An 18712-nucleotide genomic window follows, 5' to 3' on the forward strand; every position below is an offset into this window, starting at 1 on the left:
CCTGAAAAGTGGGCTGTTATGTAATATATGTCTTTTCACTGACATACAAACACACTTCTGTAACATCTTCTTGCATCTACAGACATTAAGAGAGTAATTATTCTTTGGCACTTCGGTTCTCTGGAGCAGTCGCGTCGTGTGTGTGTTTGCATCACGCCAAGAAAAAAGGACATCAGCCGTGACCATAGTGAAGCAACTGTTGTGGTTCATCAATTTCAGAAAGGGTTAAAAACGGTTTAAGACAGTTGCCAATTTGAGACAGTTACCTCTTGCCAATCTTCCCAGCAAATACTTCATTTAATTCTCAGAGATAAGAAGAAAAAAAACAAGAGCTACATTATGTGACCTACAGGCTTCACATTAATTGTTTAGTTTTACACATGCAGAAATCAGAAAGATGGGAAATTATGCTTTTCAGGACAGGGATGTTAGAAAGAAGTCTCTTTTCTCCAGAAAGAATTTGGCAGCATGGTTTACAAAATTGCACCAAAACCACAAAGACCACAAAAGGTCTGGAACAATATTCTTTGGATTGATGAGACCAATGTGGAAATGTTTGGTCATCATGCACAGTGCTGTGTTTAGTGAAATCCACATGCAGTGTATCACCACAATCACCTCAAACCAACTGTCAAGCATGTTGGTGAAAAGGTGATGAATTGGGCATGTTTTGCAGCCAAATGACCTGGGAAACAGGATCAGCCACAGGACCTGGGAAACCTGCAGTCATTGAAACAAGAATGAACTCCATTTTGAACATGAATATTTTTGAGGCAAATATTTGACCATCTGTCCAGCAGCTTAAGCTGAGCCGGAATCAGGTGATGCAACAGGACAATGAGCCCAAACACACCAGCAAATTGACATCTGAATAGCTAATGGAGAAAAAATCAAGGTGTTGGTTTGACCAAGTCACAATCCAGACCTCAACCACATTGAGATGCTGTGGTGGGATCTTAAGAGAGCTGTGCTGTGATGGGGGGATTCACACATGATTTGGGGGACTGACGAACTCTTACAGAAAACGTTTACTTCAAGTTATTATTGTTAAATGTGGATTTACGTGTTTATTGAAGGGTGCACATATTTTTTTCCCACCTGCTTTCTGAATGCTGTTTTTTTTCCGGATTCAAAGACTAGATCTTGAAATACATCATATACGCAAACTATATCATAATTGTTGTTTAGACCCTGATTAATAGAAACAAAGAATTGAATGAGGGTGTTCTTTCTTTTTCCTATCATTTGCTCAGTTCAAAGAAGTCCAACAAGGGTGTAGTTTCTTATAAATAAAGACCAAAAAATTACATACTGCATTATTAATTTCTTTATTTACACATGTTTAATGCAAAACGCCACTTTTCTATATTTATAAGAGAAACAAAGTTGATCAGTGTAATGTTGATTAACACCAACTGTATAATAAAGCACTCCCTACTTCATTACGCCACGCTTTATAAGTGGCTCTAAACATCGCGAGAACTCGCGAGAGTTGTGTAGAATGACGTGGATACGCCTCCAGTGTTTACAACGTGAACAGTTATGGCGGGACAGCTAAAGGTAACTTAGCATGTAGCATTAAAACAACCACAACACCACAGTAATATCAGAAATCAAGTGCTACAAATACTATAAAACTATATACAAAGACTGTATAGCATGATGTGTTTAACCCGTGACCTTTAACAAATTAAAATGAATAGTACAAATGACAAAAAGGTCTCGGATGTTAAATGTCTTCTCTTGTGTTAATTAATCTCTAATTTTAATCAATCACTTTTGCAATTCCGGGACTATAAACTATGTATTCAGACAAATTGTGAACAATTTTGTCTCACACGCAGACATTAGTGAACTGATTTCCTTCGACCATGCGATTGCAACGCTTCTGCGAGTTCTACCTTGTACGCATGCGCAGTATTTGATTTGGCTGTTGTTATCGCGATACCGGTCATTTGCAAGAGCGATATCTTAGTTTGTATGTAAATACGTTTTAAAAATCAAATCACATTTGTGACATTAAGAGATAATCCTGGGTAGTTGCACGTTTACGATCAATCCCAACATTCATGTGATCAAAGAAATGTGAATACTTTTGGTTTTATTACCTGGATGGTTGTAAGCTGTCAGATTTTCCTAAAGTCATCCAGGGTGTATTCCTCACTGTCTCACTGTCTCATGAACAGTGTTCCAGGGATGCCCTCTGTGTTCCACCATGACCTTAACCAGGATAAAGCACTCATTGAAGAAGGTCACTAATAAATGAATGATGTAGTGACACACACCTGAGGCCACTGAGCTGTAGAAAGAAATCCCTTTCAAAAGGACATATTAGAGGATGGTGTCTAACTTTTAAAGTAAATGCTTTATGCAATTGATTGTCAGTTTCCTATTATTACTTTCCCTGCTTCCTTTCTCCAGTTTACCAGTCATAAAAACCAAGCCTGAGACACAGTAACGTGAACATGAACTGCTCTGTTGACTCAGGTCAAGTGTAATCTTCATGTCAGTTTGGTCATCATGGCTCCTGATTTTCCATCACAGGAGCGTCTTAAGGACGCTGTAAAGATCCTGGGATGTGGCAGCACCTTATTCATGGGATACCTCACTGCGACCGGGGACGAGCGCTTCTATTCTACCGCCCTCATGCCCGTGCTGCAAAGACTTGTGGGAGCAGAAACGGCTCATGTCATGGCTGTGCGCTTCCTCAGCTTGGGCCTGGTGCCTAGAAATCGCTACAAGGATCCTGCATCATTGGTGAGTGTACAACATTTTCACACGTATCTCAGTTCACATTAACACATTAGCTGTATTGTTGTTGTCTATTGCTATGAATGACTTTATACTAGCTTTCTGATGTGCTTTTAACAGCTTAATGCTTAGCTTGTTTTCTGCATCACATATCACTGGATTGAATAGTTGTCTAATGTAAATTATTTCAGTGTGACATACATGATGTTACATTTTCTACTAAGCCTTAGCGATATTAATCTAAAATGTTATCGTGTGGTAATCCAGGAGGTAAATGTGCTGGGACGGAGGTTCGGGAATCCTCTTGGGATTGCAGCAGGCTTTGATAAGCACAGTGAGGCGGTGGATGCTCTGTATCGCCTCGGCTTTGGCTTTGTCGAGGTAGGCACGGTCACCCCAAAACCACAGGAGGGAAATCCAAAACCCCGTGTGTTCAGACTCCAGGCTGACCAGGCCGTTATTAACAGGTACAAAAACATCTAAACAGAGAACTTGGACATTTCTGGACTTGTACATTTTTAGTCATTCTGTTTTTGCTAGTGATCTGCAGTCTTATATTATATTTTTTATATTTTCTAGATATTTTTTTTCCCTGCCCATCTAGGTAAATTCGATTTCTTCTATTTTTTATTTTTATTTTTGACATGGACAGTCAGTTCACTGCTTGTACTGTGTATGGTGTATGTGACCAATAAAATTTCTGTTTGAAACTAAAAAAAGGTCTAAAGGAACAATATCTAATGTTCCTTAATGGTCTATTTTTAAATAGTAACTAAAGAGCTGAAGCTTAAGCATGTCAGAAAAGTAATATGTCGACGCAGAAGTATGCAGAATGTAAATAAATCATTTCGGTAAACAGACAAACAAAACATTTTCATGTAGACGTGCGTGGCTTCTTTGAGACGCTCAGGTTGTTTTCTGTCACACCTTTAAGTTGCTTTGGGTAAAAGTGTAAAAGTGGCAGAAGGAATAGGTGGAAGGCATGCTGAATTTGAAATGGGGAAGGTAGAACCGTGAAGCGTCATGGTAACATCAAGGTGGAAGAGGATGACGAAACCTGATGGGGGGGTTCATTGAAATTATATAGCTTCTTATTTTTAGTCTTTTGATCAGGTGATCAAGTTGATTTGGGACACAAGTGCAGAAGCCTTTCTTAAAAATTGCCTGAAACCTTTCTTAAAGTCAGATTGGCCTATTTTATATGCTCACAAACACTCATAAACAAAATGAGTGTAGGATTTATGTAAATGAGATGCAAGCTATTTGAATAGTCGCAGACATCACTGAGAAACAGGCATGAATCGGAAAATCTGATGCGCAGATACGTCCTGGGCTATGAAACGAATGAAAAATTCACATCCCTTTGGTCTGTGAATAGCTTCGATGCACAACAGACACAGTCATCAGCTATTGTAGTAACTAATAGACATTGATAAAGTCAAGCCGAGCCTGCGCTATTGACGTAAACCAGTGCGGTGTGTACACACTCCAGGTTTTGAATGGCAAATTCTTGCTTTGTTAGGCATACTGCATAAGATTGGAAAAAGGTGCCCTTAGACTTGTGACCGTCATGAATTCTGAAGTGACGATGATCACGCAAAAACACCTTTTTTATTTATTAGGTAATATTTTAATTAGCAGGACCGCTGTGTGAGAACTTGGTTATTTGGTTTACTACATTGTAACTTTAAGGTTATAGTTGGAGAAATCTTTTTCGGAGCAAAAATTTGCATATATATAAATATTCTAAAATGGGCAGAATTTAATTTTTGGTTTAAGTTATAAAGGTTTTTTTGTGTGTCTTATGAGGGGTAATAATGCAAAGCTAAATAATCAAATAGTAGGTCATTTTTGTTAGCTTTCTTTTTTTAAGCTAAACTAAATATGAAATATTGTGTATATAATACACAGTTTCCAAATTATATTTTATTAAACTAAACATATTGATTGTTTTTATAGATATACCATAACTTGGTTTTATGTTTTATTTATTCTTTAGTGTTTATTAACTACCAATCTGGCAACCCAACATACATATGTGATTTTTTATTTTGTGGATATTGTTCTTTAGTATATTTATTGCTTTAGACAGACTGCATTATCAAACCAGCTGTAAAAAAAATATATTGGCACCCCTCATCATCTTGCTGTAGAAAATTGTATTTCATTAAAATAAAAAACATGCTCAACAGCAACGCAAGTCTACACAGCCACCTCCTTCACAGTGCTTCCTGACATTAAATATAGCTTTCAGCTTTACAGTTTATTTGCCTCGACTCAATTGGCAGGGGGGGAAAAAGAGTAGTTTGCATTGTATTTGTTGCTATGGAAACGGTAATCGATGAGTCTTAATGACTGAGCAAAACGTCCGTGGTCTGTTTGCTTTGCTCAGATTTGGAAATATTATCGCTTTTGAGGTGAACGGAAAAAACGTCAACTGGTTTATAGATTAATACACCCTTTGATAAAGTGCTGAGTCAGACGCTTACAAGCGCAGGAGAGGGGCACAGGAGGAAAGCTGCCTTTATGAGCAGAAACGATTGCTTTGAGAAATGCTCGGAGGGACAGAGTCAGTTATGGTCTTATTTTAGATATGATTCTGTATTAGTGTGGCTTGTTTTCTGTGTTTAGTTTATTACATTAGAAATAAAACATGAGTGTTGAAGAAAATAATTTGCTATCGTTATTAATTGCACCCTGAAGCTGAGCTTTTCATCTCTCTCTCTCTCTCTCTCTCTCTCTGTGTGTGTGTATATATATATATATATATCACACACAGAGAGAGCGAGAGCCATATCATTCATTCCTGTTGTCTAGTATATAAGTATAAGTTTATATAATATAAGTATGTTTTAGAATTAGAATTATCCATTATGTGCCTTCCCCATCCCATTAAAGAATGTTAATAATCTTATACCACAATAATATATCAACAATTAAATTAAAGAATGTTGTTTTTATCCATTTATTGTTACTTTTAAATATTACAGTTCTTCCTTCACCAGCCTTTTTTTTGTGCCTCTCTATGAACTTGCTGGCTGTAATAAAGCACAGTCAGTGGAGACTCCTTTAATAGATGCTAAATAAATGTCTCCTTACAGAAAACATCACTATATCTGCGATTATACATTTATGCATAAAAAGAGTCAGTAGCTACCATTTCATTGTTCAGTTCTGCTTTTTTTTCTTGCATTATTAGCAAAACTAAACGTCATGAATTATTACTAAACTAATCATGTCCACTGTTCTTATTGTTAATATAACTTCGTAGGTGTTATTTATATATTGGTGCTTATTCACCCCCAATCTGGCAACCAAACATAAAATTAGAATATTTTTGCCTGTTGTCTACAATTATAATAAATTTTTCCCCCTGCTTTCTTAAGAACTCACAACTTTCTGTTAAATGTCCTAAAAATATATTTTTACTTCTTTTTTTTTTTTTTTTTTTAAAGAAAAATATATTTTTACGTAAGAAGTCAAATAAACAACACATCGTTCATTTGTTTATTATTATGTGACGTGTGCACAATGCAAGTCCTTGTGAATGAGCCGTTACTATGGAAACGATACTGAAACCTGGGATAAAATCGTTGAAAAGAGCTGCTGTTAGAGAGAATTAATCAACACCTCCACCTTGGTATAAAAAGACACAAGTGCATATAATTATCTTGTTCCTGTGTTGACTGGAATAAAGTTAGTGATGATGACATGATGATCTGTGTGTGTGTGTGTGTGTGTGTTTCAGATACGGTTTTAACAGCTGTGGCATTGTAGCTGTTCAGGAGAGATTAAAAGCCAGGGAAGGAGTTCAGTCTAAACTCACGAAAGGTACAGGACATCCTGAGATGCAGAGCAGTTTCTTTTCCTGTTACTTCAGTCTCCATAAGCAATAAAGAGTTATTTATCAATTTCACTGAAGGGATCAATAAAGGATTCTGATTCTGAGTCCGTTATGATCTCAGCAGGCAAACCGCTAGGCATCAACCTGGGGAAGAACAAGCTGTCCACAGATGCCGTGGCTGATTATCTGGAGGGAGTGAGGACGCTTGGCCCCCTCGCTGACTACCTGGTCGTGAACGTGAGCAGCCCGAACACTCCAGGCCTCAGAGACCTGCAGGGGAAGAAAGAACTGCGCCATCTCCTGGAGCAGGTAGAACACAGCTTGGGTTACTGGATGCAAAAATGTCTGGCCCTGTCTGTGAAGGCTTTACACGTTAGCATGACTAAGTCTAACCAAGTCTAACTTTTTTTTTTTGCTGACACTTTTTTTGTACTTAGGATTTTTTTTGTTGTGCAGTGACATCAGAAATTTGCAAGTAGAACAACATAGACTAAAAAAACCATGACAAAGGAGGAGTGTATGAGCGTCTAGAGCCGAAAAGCAAATGTTCTCATGTCTTTGCTTAAAAACTCCCAATCTGCGTCAAATACGCTCGGAACTGCATCTGGACTTTGCTCTTATGTAAAACAAATCCATGGCAGAATCAATAATGTAAGCGAATATCGTCCACATACAGTACAAAACAAAGAAATCAGATTAGATAAATCGGATCAATCAGATTCATTCTGCTGTGTGAACATTAGGCTGGTTATAAAGTTGAGATCTTATGTTGTGTAACAAGCCGGGATTGTCAACTGGGATTTGTTGTTGGATTACACTGGGTCACGGGTGTGTGTGTGTGTGTGTGTGTGTGTGTGTGTGTTGAATACAAACTTAGGTACTGAAAACGAGAGATACTCTGCAGGGGGTGAATCGGCCACCGGTAATGGTTAAGATTGCTCCAGATCTCTCCCAGCAGGACAAGCGGGACATTGCAGAGGTCGTCACAGAGGTGATACATACAGCATCTTTCTTTTCAGCTTCATTAATAACTGTTATTTTATAATGTTAATTTTATATTACAATTATGTTACATAAACCACTGGACAGTCATGTTGATTGTCTGTATGTTTTTGGGTTTTTTTTGTTTTTTTTGTTTTTTAAATCATGTTTCTAAAAAAGTAAAGCAAATAGTTCAAGTGTATTATACAACACCACTTATGCCTCCTGGTGGTCCAGCGGCAGGATCCCAAGCTTTCATTGCATTGCCGTGGCCCGGGTTTGATTCTTGGGCATGGAGGTAACCCAGCCACTGAGAAGTGAACTCTCAGTGTTGGTCCCAAGCCTGGATAAAATGGGTGGGTTGCGTCAGGAAGGTCATCTGGTGTAAAAGCCGTGCCGAATCAAATATACAGACCAAATGATCCGCTGTGGTGACCCCGAACAGGGAGCAGCCGAAAGAACAACATTATACCACAGTGCTTTCGAATTCTTGAATCTGATTGGTCGACTCAATAGATTGGTAATTCAAATCATTCTAATATGTTATATGTTTCTGTGGTAACATCGTACACAGGGACTTGTACAGCAGAGCTTTTACATAAACAGACATGTAAATGGTCTTATGGTGAAGATTCAGAGGTAAAGCTGTAACTGAATTTTACAACATGAGAGTTTTTGTCTTATTTACTTCGAGAGAGAAAAAAGAGGCTGAGAAGAGAACACCACATGACAGAAATCAGTAGAGGACATCCCATAATACTGCATATAGTTATAAACAGTTATTTAATAAATTAGTTGTTGGCTTTGGAAAGCTACTCAGGTGGAGTAGATGATGTATAAAGCGTGTGGGAATGTGCTGTTATAGCTAAATAAATCCTGTATTGTAATTCTGCTTCGTATCAGGCTACATCACACCTAATCATCATTTTCCTGTAACACTTTACATATTGCTGTTCTCATGTCTGAATGATGGCTTTCATGTTTGTTTGTGTGTTAGCTCGGTGTGGACGGGTTAATCGTCTCCAACACTACGGTGTCCAGGCCGGAGACCCTGCAGGACCCCAACAGGAACGAGGCGGGGGGTCTGAGCGGCCAGCCGCTTAAAGAACTGTCCACTCGCACAGTACGGGAGATGTACACCTTAACCAAAGGTAAAAATAAATAAATAAACAAAGGCATCCATCAGCAATAAAGAAAGTTTCTGCTTATAGACGTATACATAAATGTATTTATGCACACCAATAACACTTTGTTTTTTATTGTCTGATTATGTCTGATATTTACAATAAATCCTTTGCTACATATCTGAGTGATCATCATGCTGAAAGATCAACATGTGCTAAAGCATCTTTCATCTACATGCTTTTGCTCTACAAACATTTAGCGAAGCATACTTGATACGAAATGGGAACTTAGGATGTGTTCAAGTCACGTCAGAAAAAACGTATTTAAAAGTTGAAAGCATCGGAGCCATAATTACGAGCTGGAAACTCAGGAGTTTCTTTAAGCCCCGAGTTTCCGAGCTGGGGGCGTGTCAGTAAGAAAACATGGCTGAATCGACAGTGGCAGTGTCTATAGTTGGTGGTAAATTTGCTGAATGTTTACTTGCCTCTGAAGCAGATTTCACTTATGTGTTTGGCATAGTTTATGCAGCAAGTTATTGAAATACAAACAAACTTGGCGTTTTAGAGAGATAATAAAAGTTAAATATTTAAAATAATAAAAATAGAAAAATAAAATAATAAAATAAAATAAAATAATAAAAATAGAAAAATAAAAATAAAATAGAAAATACTTCATAGGTCTGACAGTATATAAGATGTTTTCTGTTTCTTAAGATGTTTAATGTTCTTGGGTTTGGTTTTTACAGTGTATTATTTTGTGTTATAGGGAAGGTGCCCATCGTCGGTGTAGGCGGCGTGGCTAGCGGACAGGATGCCCTGGATAAGATCCGTGCCGGAGCATCTCTTGTTCAGCTCTACACAGCACTGGTGTATCAGGGTCCTCCAGTCATAACCAAGATCAAAAGGGAACTGCACGAGCTCTTAACGTGAGCACACACTTTTTCATGAGTAGTTGGGTTTTTTTGTTTTTGTTTTGTTTTTTTTTTAAATAAAATATCTAATTATTTTTTTATTGTGTAAGATTTATTTTTATTTCTTGTTATTTATTTATAATTTTTTTAACATGCAAGTTTTATTATTATTATTATTATTATTATTATTAATAAAATAAATTTAATTTTAAATTATTAATAATAATTATTAATAGTACAAGTCTTTTCATATTATGTATTTTATCTATAAATAAATATTATGTAAATATTCTGTATCTCTTACAGGGAACAAGGATTCAGCAGTGTATCAGAAGCAGTAGGTGCTGATCATAGGACTGATGGTGTGGCGTCGTCACAAACAGGACGATCAACAGTGAATTAGGCCCAGCTAAAACACAGCTCATGTGCAACTCTCCAGCTCCATGCAGAGCCTCAGACTGGTGTTAGATGGTGGAGTCTGGTTTCCAGCGCCAGATCTTCTTCTTTACATGACCCGATTTGGGGCTTCAGAGAACCGACGCATGACCCTGAGCTGCATTCTGATGCTGGACAGTGGAATTAGAAAAATTGATGGGATACAAGGTGATGTGATGAAACTCAAGTCAAGCATCAGTATTGTGACTCAAGACAGAGAGAAACAGTGTTGTGATGGACAGAGACTTAATCCTGACAAGTAAACAAGCTGAAGATGGAGCAGATTTTGTAAAGATTTAGTGATGTGACTTGTCAGATTTTAATAATGTAATAATAATAAATATCACTTAAACAACAAGCACCCTATGAGTTTTCCATTTAAATGTTTCATAAAATTTACACTGAATCTCTAAACAGGATAGTTTTTGGAATAAAATTAGGCAGGGATGCCAGATCCACTTTAAATGTGTACTTAAAAGGAAAACTAAACCGAGCAACATAAATATCAATCTGTTAAAGATTTTTGTAAATAAAAGTGAATTTATTTTTACTTTATTTCCCAGTCTCCCTACATTACCTACAGCGCTGTTTGACAGTGAGTGATGCAGCAGTGCTTTAGCAGCAGTGCTTTTTTTGTCCGGTGCATCACCTATTAACCTTTTCGTACTAATATCACTACCACCATCACACTCATCAATCACCTCAATATTATGAACTGTGCTAGCAATAACGGTGTCCCCCTTAACGCCAGAATGCCTTCTCATGTAAATAACACTAATAATAAAACATCGGCTAGCACCAGAATCGCTACACAAACTCAGTAGGTTAGAATTGATTCTCGAAGATAACAACTTGGCGTATTTATAGTCAATAAACTTTTTATATAGGTTCTGTCTCCAGCATGAGTCAAGGTTTATAGGTTTATTCCATGTTATAAAGAACGTAGTCGTGCACTTACTTAAAATATTATGACCTTTCAGAAACCGAACAGCTGCCTCAATTATGATTGAAATATGCTTTTCACATCCAAAAAGCAGGGTGAAAAAAATATTCCTTTAACATCCAACTCTTCTGTATGAAGCGTCTGTGATGCTGAGGGAGCGTGTGGATGTGAATCGCTTTTAAATTAGATTCCGCATCTTTTGAATTTTTCAACGTAGTTCCAAGGATCACAAAGATGCCAGAAAGTCATCTGCAAGGTTTCTAGTTCCATGTTATGAAGTACACAGAAGTGCACTGGTTGACTATTCAGTCGTTTCAGAAACTGAAATTTTCTTAAATAGATTCCACCAAAATAACAATAAATCCCACTCTCTTTCTCAGTGATTTGTCCTTGTGGTCTACACAAAGTCTCAACCGGACGCCATAGTTGCGTCATCTTTCAGATCGGAATTGTAAAGACATTTTGAAGATTGTGTCTTATCTTTTCTTTTCTTCTCTGAGATGTAGAGAGCCCTTTGGACCAAGTCCCCCCGGTCACTTCATGGAGCTCTTTATTTATTATTTATCTGCCTCCCCTAGTCCTGCCTTTTATATTCCCTGGATTGGATTGACAGATTGACTGATTGTTGGTTGTTTTTTTCCCCCCTCTCTTCAGCAGGACACACAGAAGTAGCATTCTCCAAACATTCATAACACTCGCTCACCATCACCCCTGCTTCACACACAAAGGAATGTGAATTGCTTTAAAATGATTTTGAGTGTCTTGTGAAGATTGAGTGGCTTCATTGATTTCAGAAAGCATTCCTTCCTTTTTCAGTTCTGGGTTCAAATGGTCAGTGTTTAAGGTATCAGACTACTGATCAGAAGCTCTGGTGTTCCATTCTAGCACTGCTATGCTGCCTTTAAGCAAGACCCTTAACCCTCAACTGCTCAATTGTAAGGAATTATTCCCTTATCTTGAGTGACTTACATTGATCTCATTTATACAGTTGAGCGTTAAGGGCCTTACTTAAGGACCCAGCAGTAGCAGGTTGGTAGTCCTGGGATTTGAACTCACAACTGTTTTATCACTTTATAACTGTTTTATTATTTTAAAGTGTTTTTTATCAATCAGTGTTTGGCTGATCAATAAAGATGAGCACAACATGGAGCTTGGTGTATTGGTACAGGATTGCCAATCAGTTACAGGGCTAAATAAAGGATAAATAAAAATCATATTTAATTAAAAAACAGCTATTAATTAATTAATTGTCTGTACTGCATAGCCGATCTATTCTTGGGTCATGGGGGAGGCGTCATCGGGCATCAAAGCAGGATACACCTTGGACGGAGTGCCAACCCATCACAGGGCACACTCGCACTCGATTATTATTATTATTATTATTGTTATTATTATTATTATTATTGTCAATTATGTGGAGCATTCTGCTTATTATGGTTTTATTTTAAATCATTAAAAGAGCAGGATAGTGTACTGTTTATCATTTGAGCATGGAGGCTGTCCACTGATGTATTCTCAAGATTTTTCACTAGGATTTTGTAGGTAGTCAAGTCTCCATGTCATTGTGTGCAAGTAATTGTGACCCTTGTTTTGCAGACGTACTGAGATTTTTCCTGGGGTGTCAGTGTTTCTATCAGACTGTGACTGACACTTATGATCTCTGAGTAAATTGCAGTGTGCATCAGCTGTCAAGCTCTTGCTCTCTCCCTGGGCCCTGACTAATCTGTATCTGAAAAATGAACAACAACAGACCAGTGTCATTTAACCCGAACATTGACATTCAACCCAGATGAACACATTCGACCTTCCATCGTGCAATTATCTTTTAGAATTCTCGATTCTGATTGGTCAGAAGTTTTTGATTCAACAGAAGTGACTAGCTAATTTAAGCAAATATTTATATCTTGTTCTAAGTTATCATTTCTATAGTAGAAGCCTTTATTATTGCCACACGCTACAGCACAGTGGAAATTCTTTGCCTATTTTCGCATATGCCTCTGCGCTCTGAGCCAAACCTTCCTTGGGGACAGCTATGACACAACTAGAGCAGAGGGGGTAAGGGACATTGCTTAAGGGCCCAACAGTGGTAGCTTGGCAGTGCTAGGGCTTGAACCCAGACTTTTCAATCAAATAGAAAAAGCTCAGAGATATTTTAACATTTTTTTAAACTTAAAATATTAGTATACACACTAAAAGCCACTTTTTGATCACAAGTCATAAGCCAAGGTATTTATAAAATCAAATGTCAAATGATTTCTAAGGACCTACCATAGATAGATAGATAGATACATACATACATACATACATACAGTGTGTGTGTAGAATACAATATATATACTGTATACTACTTACTGTATATTATATACTACATATATATACACACACACACACACACACACACACACACACACATCACATCAAATGTTCCTGTTTGTGGATCATTTTATCTGAATGTTTTGATTTGGCACAGGTTTTATGTTGTCTTTATTTGTATATACATTACTGTACAATGAAATTTTGTCTTTGCATATCCCATCCTTGTGGGTTGGGGTCAGAGCGCAGGGTCAGCCATGATGTAGCACCCCTGGAGCATGGTGGTTAGGGGCCTTGCTCAAGGGCCCAGTGGTGGCAGCTTGGTGGTGCTGGGGCTTGAACCCTGATCTTCTGCTAAACAACTACTTGTGCTACCACCGCCCACGCCAGATGCCCTTTCTGACACAACCCTCCCATTTTAACCCAGGCTTGGGACCAGCACTGAGAGTTAATTCTTCACTGGCTAGGTTAGCTCCCTGTGTTAAAGCTGTGGCAATGACCGTGTGGGATCCTGCTGCTGAACCACCAGGAGGCTCTATGTCACATATATATTAAAGCACAGTAAAGTACTTTTCTTAGTATATTCCAGCCTCGGAAGTTGGGGTCAGTGTGCAGGGTCAGCCGTTATACAGGACTTTGCTGAGGGGAATAACAGCCCCGACCTTCCAATCAACAATCGAAAGCCATAACCACTTGAGCTACCACTGCTCCAAGAGAAAGTTTAGGGAACAAAGGTTTATAGTTGCTATAATTTGAGTTATATAAAGAGCTGTAATAATAGAGGAAGTACATCATTCCAGTCATTGTTATAGGAACATGATCATCTTCAAGGTGGAAACAGAAACTCCACCTCATGTTGAGCCGTGCCACACCACCTATTAATTGATTACTGCTATTTTTTAAATTGCACTGTGATAAGTAAGCAAGCATTTTGAAATGGAAATGATTTCCTCCTTCCTGATCAGTATTAGATCCTCATTAAATGAAGCACATTGAACACTCTCTCTAAAAGGTGAGCTGATGAAACACTGAGTACCGACTGTAACTTTCATGTTTCTGAAGCTTGTGTACATCTAATTGTAGAAAACCTATCAGTGATGCTGGGGCTGTGGGCGGAGCATCTGAAGCTGTTAGTAGAGTTGTCCTACAGGGGAAAAAAACAGTAAATGTCATTACTTTCCCTGGGTGACATTTGCCAACAGAGTTCCTCACCATTATAGATCTTGTCAGTGTAAAGATATTCAATAAAATTACTCAGACAAGCCTTTGTGTGAACATGAACTCACTGAGAAAAAGGATGTGACGAAGTCCAAGTCAAAGAGTCATGATGCCTCATACTGAGAAGGTGACGTGGTGTCTTTGACACAGAGAACAGAAAATCGAACTTATTGTACTTTTATTGTGGAGTGAAGTTTGCTGTGTACCCAAACCAGGTTAAATCTTTGCTAGCCAATTTATTCATGTGTCCTGTGCACAGCCTAAGGCGACATTCAGGTCTGCTGTTTCCTCATGGGTGAAATCCGCCCTGGCCTCCTCTGCCATGGTCTCCTCAGAGGTGGACAGAGATCAGAGGCAGTTAGGAGCAGAAATGTCAAATACAACCCCATCTAACTGGTTTCATCCACCTGGGTTTAAGTAAAAAAATAAGATGATGAAAAATGAATGACCTGTAATATCATAAATACATGGCACCCTAATGATTTGCACTTTTCCAGAACAGTCTATCATACTTACTTTAGATGATGATCACCTGTAGATTTGTTGAGAGCTGCTGCCGAAACCTTAAACACTGTCCTGCACTCAGGAGACTTTTTAAATTATATCAAATTACTCTCACACCTTAGGCTCATTATTAGTTGTTTACTGCATCTTGCCTGTTGTCTTGTACTGTATATTTTTGAGCAATTTGAAGCGTTTATGTTTCTGTAGTATTTCTAAGTGATTTGGTAATGATTGCTGAGGCCCACAGTTGCGTGATTTGTGTCTCAGATGTGGATCTGTGGCAGGAGAAGACACAGCCTGAGGACTCTGGAGCAGATGCAAGCCGCACCGCCTTAACTGCTGCCATAATTACACTGCATCATTTAACTCACATACTTCTACACTGTGTTATATCAGGAGCACAATTTCTGCCTGAGGTCAGCATTAGTGATGCAATTTTTTTGGAACCTGAGACTGATACTGAAATGAGTGAACTATTAGGTGTTAATCAGTTATGGATATCACAGAACATTTTATTTGGCTCTGTTTATATTACTGCCATGAGCTACTAGTAACAAACTCTTTGTCCTGAGTTTGATGTTAAGGCAGTTAAGAGAGAACTCAAGGACAAGATTAAGATTTTACTTGTTATCTATATACAGTTATATATCGCATGCAACTTGATCTGAAATTAAAATCCGACCTGCTGCTTCTTAGATGTGTGTATAAATAAAAATAGTACGAAAAAGAAAAAAGAGCGCAAAAGAAAATGTAAGGTCTGGAAAATGTGAGGACAGGATAGACACATTTATGTCTGGGCCTCTAAGTGTTCAGTGCTCGCTTAACTGAAATGCGCATCAGTATCTATGTATGCTCACTTTACTTTAGGTCACTTTTTGCTCATACCGGCTGCCCTCATGGGTGCCTTATAGATCGATATCATTTCAAAGTATTTGAGTATGAGGAGGTAAACAGATAAACACCTGATACCAGTGTCCCGAGTCAGCATCGATCCCGCATTCCTCCGAGGAACACTAGATTAAATCATTAGTTACACAGTGGAATGTGGAATTGATGGAGTGTGCTGGGAATTCAAAAGATTGGTAAAATTATTAGATGAATAAAATCCTTACTACAGCTGACCCTCATTTGCTAACGCCCCCAAACTCAATTTGTGAAAGCGACTGCAGATTGAAAAACTGAGAAAGAAATATAAATCAGAATTTATTCAAATGAAGAAGAAGGCTTTATTTATCACATATACATTACAAAACAATGAAGTTGTTAGGAATCTGGGTTAAATTCTGAATGCTTTTTGTCAGAACAGATCCTAACTTCCTTCAGGTTCTTCAAAATACATTTCACTCCAGATCATGAATAATACAAACAGTTCAGTTTAAAGCTCTTTTAAAAGCTTTTTCTTTCCTCAGTTGTGCTGTGAGTGCTGTAAGCAGTAATAGATTACATTTTTCCAGAAATATCAAATATTAAATTTACCAAGAGGCTGAAAGGTAAATAAACATGATGCTACCACCACCTTCTTACCAACAGCTTCTCCCTTTCAAGCTGTGGATCTTTTAGGTGTGTCCTTTCAGTTATTTCTCGGACTAATGCCTTCTTTCCATGGTCACTTTTACCCTTCTAGTAACAGCTGAAGCTAAACGGCAGCTGTTATACTGAATACTGCAGTTATTTTGATGGTGACTGGTTGCACCAGAACTGTTATCACAGCAATATTTAATACTTTATATGGAAATTCTGATAGATTAACATAAGATAAGATAAGATAAGATAAGATAAGATAAGATAAGATAAGATAAGATAAGATAAGATAAGATAAGATAAGATAAGATATGATATGATAGAATTTTATTAATACTGAAGGAAACTATTTTGCCAGAAACTAAATATAAATTAAACAAATATAAATTAAATACATATGAAATATGCTATATATACTGTACAAGATGTAAAAAAAAGGTGCCTGAGAATTAAGATAATATTGCACATTCTACGATATTAATGTACATATTGTAAATATTATAGATTGGGATTATATTGATTTTATGGGATACTGGATTATATGGATGTGTTATAGAATCACATATAGTAGATAGCTTTTTTTGTATATGTCAATAATCAAATTGTGGAGGTATGTGCTATGGTCTGTTTTTGTTCCATTCAAATTTCTTTCTTTTTTTATTCATAATGAGGCATGAATGAAGGCTCTGCAGGACATATTTCATTGGTTTCACTCATTTTCAGCCCAGCAAGCACTAACCAATTTTGCTTAAGCGACTTGGTTATTTTGGTTGTTTCTATATGAGTCAGCAAATTAAGGCTTCTGTTATCACATCTCTGAAAATAAACAATACCTGGAAATGGTTTGTGGTTCATTCAGTTGTTTTCCACCCACTGTATTTCGATTAAAAGTGCACCTCGGCTCAGAAAGGAAAAGATTGCTTTGAAAACTCGATGGCGCAAGCTGCCTTTGCCCGTCGCCTTGCCAACAGCATTGTTTTTAAGACCTGATTTCCATATTTGCCTAGAGAAAGAGTGTGACCAGGTGAAAGCCACAGCCATTAACCAATGCTGATGTGACTAGCTGCATGAAATTACACCACTGATCTGTGACTCTGTGTTAATGGAACGCAAATTAATGTTGATTAACTTAACGATCTGAAAACGTGCATTACTCTGTCTTAAATTTGCAGTGTTTATTCTGTTATAAGATACGCTAAGGTTTAAGGACTTAGTACGATATAGACATGTCCACGGATTCTATCTGGAGTGGCTGTACTCCTGCAGATTCATGTATCTTTTAGCTTATGTTTGTCAATTGATTTGTTGTAATAAAACACACCTGTAGTTAACAAACTCCCTCTGAAGTCACCTTGAACATCCTAGCATTTGCCTCAGCACGTGCTTATTCAAATCCCTGATTTACGCAAACGCCTTAAAACTTTCTTCTTTTCACTGGTGTTCTAATTTATCCTCTCCTAAAAAAAGCCTTCATTTACATGTGCGTAATTCCAGAAGAAGAGAAATATAAGCCAAGCTTAGAGTCAATGAACTAGGAATAACAGAAGCACATATGGTAAAGTATAAGAATAAAGAGCTGTACATTTTAAGCTACAGGATGAGATTAATCTCAGTGCAAACCTTTTTTCTAGGACTCTGGTGTTTCATTCTGTAGACTGAATGGAAATGGACTTATTAGACATTTTCAATTTAAATCAATTTTATATTTTGTATAGTGTTTTTAACAATGAAAAATGTCTCAAAGCAGCTTTAAAGAAATTTTAAAATTAAATTATATCCCTAATGAGCAAGCCTGAGGCAACAATGGCGAAGAAAAATTGCCTGAGATGATATAAGGAAGAAACCTTGAGAGGAACCAGGCTCAAAAGGGAACCTCATCTTCATTTAGGTGACACCAGAGAGTGAGAATATAAGTGACAATGTCCTTTCTACAACTGCATGTAGTCAAGTGGAATTGTGCAATCGAATAGGTCAGTGTAATTTCTGAGTTCATTATAGATTTAACACTAATTCCTTCCTGCCAAGTCTTCAAATGTTCACTGAGGAAGACCTGAGCGCAAAACTGACCACCGCGGCAGCAGTTCATAGTCTTCAAGAGTGTCTATCCACAGCAGACCCATGGGTCTCTGGGCTGTCCACATGGAGCAATCCCAAGCAACAGTATGTA

The 18712-nt window shown here is 37.7% G+C and overlaps 1 protein-coding gene across 2 annotated transcripts; it reads left to right on the forward strand.

The window, feature by feature from the left end:
* The first annotated feature begins 1484 nt into the window (after positions 1–1484).
* On the forward strand, positions 1485–10404 carry dhodh (dihydroorotate dehydrogenase). 2 transcript variants are annotated; one of them, XM_058401842.1, is made up of 9 exons: positions 1485–1560; positions 2545–2757; positions 3019–3218; positions 6500–6582; positions 6717–6904; positions 7473–7586; positions 8574–8727; positions 9467–9626; positions 9918–10404. In XM_058401842.1, exons 1-9 carry the CDS (start codon positions 1543–1545, stop codon positions 10012–10014), a joined length of 1227 nt encoding a protein of 408 aa, XP_058257825.1. In that variant the 5' UTR covers positions 1485–1542; the 3' UTR covers positions 10015–10404. The 2 variants fall into 2 exon arrangements, with proteins under 2 accessions (XP_058257825.1, XP_058257826.1); XM_058401843.1 differs by having other exon boundaries at positions 6720–6904.
* Positions 10405–18712: the final 8308 nt, after the last annotated feature.

Source organism: Hemibagrus wyckioides, linkage group LG10, assembly GCF_019097595.1.
Source record: "Hemibagrus wyckioides isolate EC202008001 linkage group LG10, SWU_Hwy_1.0, whole genome shotgun sequence".
NCBI classification, from domain to species: Eukaryota; Metazoa; Chordata; class Actinopteri; order Siluriformes; family Bagridae; genus Hemibagrus; species Hemibagrus wyckioides.

Excerpts from the sequence above, each read along its gene's own strand:
- dhodh (XM_058401842.1), top strand. Across the intron at positions 7,587-8,573 it reads TTGCAGAGGTCGTCACAGAG|CTCGGTGTGGACGGGTTAAT; the intron begins GTGATACATACA and ends TTTGTGTGTTAG. Across the intron at positions 9,627-9,917 it reads GAACTGCACGAGCTCTTAAC|GGAACAAGGATTCAGCAGTG; the intron begins GTGAGCACACAC and ends TATCTCTTACAG.